At 51.3% G+C, this 4,758-nt stretch overlaps 1 protein-coding gene across 2 annotated transcripts in view; it reads left to right on the forward strand.

Annotated features, from left to right (window-relative positions):
• LOC138841370 (receptor-type tyrosine-protein phosphatase H-like) overlaps positions 1–3,577 on the forward strand; it is a 15,753-nt gene extending 12,176 nt beyond the window's left edge. The window contains exons 7-11 of one of the 2 annotated variants that reach the window (XM_070042045.1): positions 1–163; positions 1,852–2,151; positions 2,385–2,651; positions 3,331–3,409; positions 3,526–3,577. The exon at positions 1–163 is cut by the window's left edge and continues 104 nt beyond it. In XM_070042045.1, coding sequence (XP_069898146.1) covers positions 1–163; positions 1,852–2,151; positions 2,385–2,651; positions 3,331–3,409; positions 3,526–3,577 — 861 coding nt within the window. The remainder of the gene's footprint in view (positions 164–1,851; positions 2,152–2,384; positions 2,652–3,330; positions 3,410–3,525) is intronic. The other variant, XM_070042046.1, reaches the window with a different exon arrangement.
• Positions 3,578–4,758: the final 1,181 nt, after the last annotated feature.

The following is a 4,758-nucleotide window of genomic DNA, read 5'->3' on the forward strand; positions in this document are numbered from 1 at the left end:
TGGGCCCAGTGCACTGGAGATGGAGACAGGACTGAGACTCGAAACACAACAGACACCTGGGTCACCGTGGATGGACTTGAACCTGGGTCTTCCTATGTGTGTTCTGTGTGGGTGGAGAAAGATAGAGTTGTGAGCTCCAGGGAGAACCTCACTGTCTCCACAGGTGAGAGGAGGCTGCTTCTCCCTCCTTTCCTTCCCTCTCATCCCATATCCTCTTCCCTTTTCCTGCTTCCTTTCCCCCTTTCTTCCTCCATACCTTCTTCTCCTCCCCTGTCATTTCCATCTTTTCTCTTTCCCTTCTTCTTTCTCTCTCCTCTTGTGTCTCTTCATTTCTCTCCTTCTTTTATCTCTCCTTTCTTTCCTTCATCTTTCTCCTTTTTTCTCTCTCCACCGTCCCTTCTTCCCTTCTTCTTCTCCTCTTTCTGCCTTTTCTTTTATCTGGTCCAAAGCAAGTCTTGAACTCAGTACTTTTTACTTTCAGTCATTGGTTAGTGCTCTACCAATGGAGACAGGCCTCTCTTTTCCTTTGTTCTTCCTTTTTGTTCTTTTCTTTTCTTTTTGTTTTGTTGGTCATGAGCTTTAATTCTGTGCTTGGGTGCTGTCCCTGAGTTCAAAGCAAGCACTCTACCACTTTACCCACAGTACCACTTCTGGTTTTCTTCTCGTTTATTAGAGATAAGAGTCTTATGGTCTTTTTTGCCCGGGCCAGCTTGAACCTTGATCCTCAGATCTCAACTTCCTGAGTAGCTAGTATTACCGGTGTGGTCCACGGGTGCCTGGTTCCCTAAGCTTTTTGTTCAAGGTTAGTCTTCTAACACTTGAGCTACAGCATCACTTCCAGTTTTCTGGTGGTTAATTGGAGATGAGCCTCAGGGCCTTTCCTACCTGGGCTGTCTTTGAATTGTGATCTTAGTCATCTGAATAGCTAGGATTGCAGGTGTGAGCCACCAGCACCTGGCTTTTTTTTTTTTTTTTTTTTTTTGGTCTTTGGAAATGGGTTCTTTTGGTTCAGGGAGGAGTTGGTCCCCCCTCTCAGGAACCTGGAAGCCTGGATTCCTGGACCTTAGCCGGCTGAGGAAACTACAATGTACAGCATCTTCTACCACCTTGGTGTGTCTAGGGTAAAAAAGAATTCTGGCCCTGGGTGACCCTGGGAGATGAAGATAGTCAGACTTTGAGCTGAGTGGACTACAAATCCCATGATGCCATGATGGGGGTCAGGCCTTTGTGAAATTGTTGATACAGAGAGTCCATGGCTTCATGGGGGTTGTAGTCTGGGGGGGACTTGTGTCTATGCCGGCAGAGGAAGAAAGGGATGACCTGAGACCTAGTACTAGAGCCAGGGGACAGAGTGAACTCTTCTGATTCTGATCTCCACTAGACCTTGAGCTCCCCTTCCCTCCCCTTTCCTCCCCTCCCCTCCCCTCTCCTCTCTTCCTTCCTCTCCTCTCTCTGTTCTCTCCTCTTCTGGGACTGGGGCTTAAACTCAAGGCTCTCACATGCTTATTTAGCTTTTTCCATTCAAAGTTGGTACTCTTTTACCATTTAAGGCATACTTCCACTTCTAATTTTTTGCTGGTTACCTGGTAATAAGAAGCTCTTGGCTTTGTCTGCCCTGTGAACTATGATTGCCAGCTATACCTACTGAGTAGCTAGGATTCTAGGCATGAGCTGTGGGTTCTTGGCATCTCCCTTGGGTTTGCTGGTTCTTCTTGGGGCTCCTGCCTCTGTTGCTAGAGCAGAGATAAGTGGGGCATGGTGGCCTTGCTGTTGGGGTGTGGGGACTGGTGATCAGGCTCTGGGTGGTTCTTTGAGGACACACCCTCTTAGAGCTCTGTCCTTGCTTTGCAGCCCCCAGTGAGGTCACACTGCTGCAGAAGGAAGGTCAGACCAATCACTCGGTGACCCTGAGGTGGGAGGCCCCTGTGGACCCCCACTCCCAGCTCTACACCTACTGGATTCACTGGGCTGGTCAAGAAAACCCTCCCAGGACACAAGAGCCCCAGGGGCCCTGGGGCAGTTCAACAGGCAGGACCAATGACACCTGGTATGTGGCAGATGCCCTGATGCCTGGCACTTGGTACAACTTCAGCGTGTGGGCAGAGAGAAATGGCATTTTCAGTTCCACGAAGAGCCTCCAGGCTCCCACAGGTGAGAGACCCCACCCCGCCCATCCCTGGTAACTGGGCCGACATCAGACCTGCAGGGACAGGAGGCAGGAGTAGACCACAGAGGGCATCAGGTCCCAGGGTTTCCTCTTCTTAGGCTGCGGTCACAGAGGCCAGGGGGCCAGGGGACTGCTCTGAGGCTTGGCAGGACAGGCGGGATGGGGTGGCTAGGGGACCTTCAAAGGCGCCTGCCGACCCCACTGCCTCCTTCACCAGCCCCCGATGCCGCCACCATCATCTCCTGCCTGAGCACCTCAGGAGGCTACGCCATGGTCGTGACCTGGTCCTGTCCCACTGGGGGCTACGAGGCCTTTGAGTTGGAGGTGGGTGGGCATCGGGCCTCCCAGGACCGGTCTTCGTGTGGGAAGGGCGTGACTGTGTCAGGTCTTGGGCCGGCTCAGTCCTATCCCACCACTGTCACCACCACCTGGAGTGGATTAAGGGCCCAATCTGCCCCTCTCGCCTGCTACACAGAGCGTGCAGGTGAGCAGAGAACCTTCCTGTGTGAGTCCATGGGGCTGTGTGTCTCTGGTTTTCTGTTTTTTCTTTTCTTTTCCCTCCCCCCTCCCTCCCTTATCCCTTCCCCTTCCCTCCCTCCCTCCCTCCCTCCCTCCCTCCCTTCCTTCCTTCCTTGCTTTTGCCTGTCCAGGGCCTGGGCACTGTCCCCCAGCCTCTTTGTGCTCAAGGCTAGTGTGCTACCACTTGAGCCACAACACTACTTCCTGCTTTTTCTGAGTAGTTTATTGGAGAAAAGCGTCTCATGGACTTTTCTGCATGGGCTGGCTTTGACCTATGATCCTCAGATCTCAGCCTCCTCAGTAGCTAGGGTTTCAGGCATGAGCCACCGATGCCCAGCACAAGACACCCACTTAAACATACGATGCAGCCAGGCGCCAGTGTCTTCTACCAATAATCCTAACTGCTCAGGAGGCTGAGATCAGAGGATTGCAATTCAAAACCAGCCTGGATAGGAAAGTCTATGAGACTTTTGTCTCCAATTAGCCAGCAAAATAATCAGAAGTGGAGCTGTGGCTCAAGTGGTAGAGTGGCAGCCTTGAATGAAAAAGCAAAGGGATTGTGCCCAGGCTGTGAGTTCAAGTCTCAGTACTGGGAAGATAAATAAAGACCTGGGTTCTTAAGGGCTTCCTATGCCTCCTCCCAGGGGTCATTGCGGGAGCCATTGTGGGTGTCCTCCTGTTTCTCATCCTGGTAGGCCTCCTGATTTTCTTCTTGAGGAAGAGGTGAGACTCATTGCAGGCCTGCCACCTGGAGGCTGCCGCCGGCAGGGAGAGGGGAGGACCTCTGGTCCCAGCCTTATGCTCTGAGCCTTATGTCCCAGAATCCTTTTCCTCTCCAGGAATCAGAAGCAGCAGCAGAAGGTGGTCCCCAAGGATCTTATGTTCAGGTGAGCAGAGGCTCTGGGAAAAACGTCCGAAACACCGTGTCAGGCCCATCAGGGGTCATCTATCAAAGGGCAGGGCCCGTGGACTTATCCATGGGGGCCTCAGAAGGGACTATGGACCTCTGTGACAGGCCCTGAGTTCAAGCCCCAGGACTAGTGTCCAGGCCCTGAGTTCAAGCACACACACAAAAGGCAAAATAATATAGTCTACAATGTGTCTTTGGAGACCATGAAAGAGGAGAAGACAGAGTGAGTAGAGGGACATTTTGGATAGGTGTTAAAAATGCATGAAGCTGGGCGCCCTGGCTCACACTTGTAATCCTAGCTACTCAGGAGGCTGAGATCTGAGGTCATAGTTGGGGGCCAACCAATGCAGAAAAGCTTGTGAGATTCTTCTCTCCAATTAACCAGCAAAAAAATCTGGACTGGAAGTATGGCAATAGAGCACTGACCAAGTGTGAGGCACAGCAAAACACACACACACACACACACTCACACACACACACACACACACACACACACACACACACACACATGTATAGTCAAATATAGGGAAAACCTTGATGACTATAGAGATTTGAAAGCTCTTCTCTTGCAGGTTCAAAGCAAGCCAGTACAAGAAAGTCCATGAGGACTGGGAAGGTGGCTCAGTGGTAGAGTGCTTGCCTTGCATGCATGAGGCCCTGGGTTTGATTCCTCAGCACCACATAAGCAAAAAGAAAAAAGCCGGAAGTGGCACTGTGGCTCAAGTGGTAGAGCGCTAGCCTTGAGCTGAAGAGCTGAGAGACAGCGCCCAGGCCCAGAGTTCAGGCCCCACGACTGGACCCCCTCCCCCAAATAAAAGAAAGTCCATGAGACTTATCTCTAATTAAACAGCCAAAAGTGAAGCTCTGGTTCAAATAGTAGAGCAGCCGGTGGTTCACAGCTATAATCCTAGCTACTCAGGAGGCTGAGATTTGAGGATCTCGGTTCAAAGCCAGCCCAGGCAGGAAAGTCCATTAGACTCTTTTCTTTAATGAAACACCAGAAAAACTGTAAGTGGCACTGTGGCTCAAGTGGTAGAGCACTCACCTTGAGCCAAAGAGCTCAGGGACAATGCCCAAACCCAGAGTTCAAGCCCCACGACAAAAAAAAAAAAAAAGAGTAGCTTTGAGCAAAATAGCGAAAGGACAGCACTCAAGGCCTGAA

This window comes from Dipodomys merriami, unplaced genomic scaffold (genome assembly GCF_024711535.1).
Source record: "Dipodomys merriami isolate MVZ:Mamm:240054 unplaced genomic scaffold, mDipMer1.0.p SCAF_3180, whole genome shotgun sequence".
Lineage (NCBI taxonomy): Eukaryota > Metazoa > Chordata > Mammalia > Rodentia > Heteromyidae > Dipodomys > Dipodomys merriami.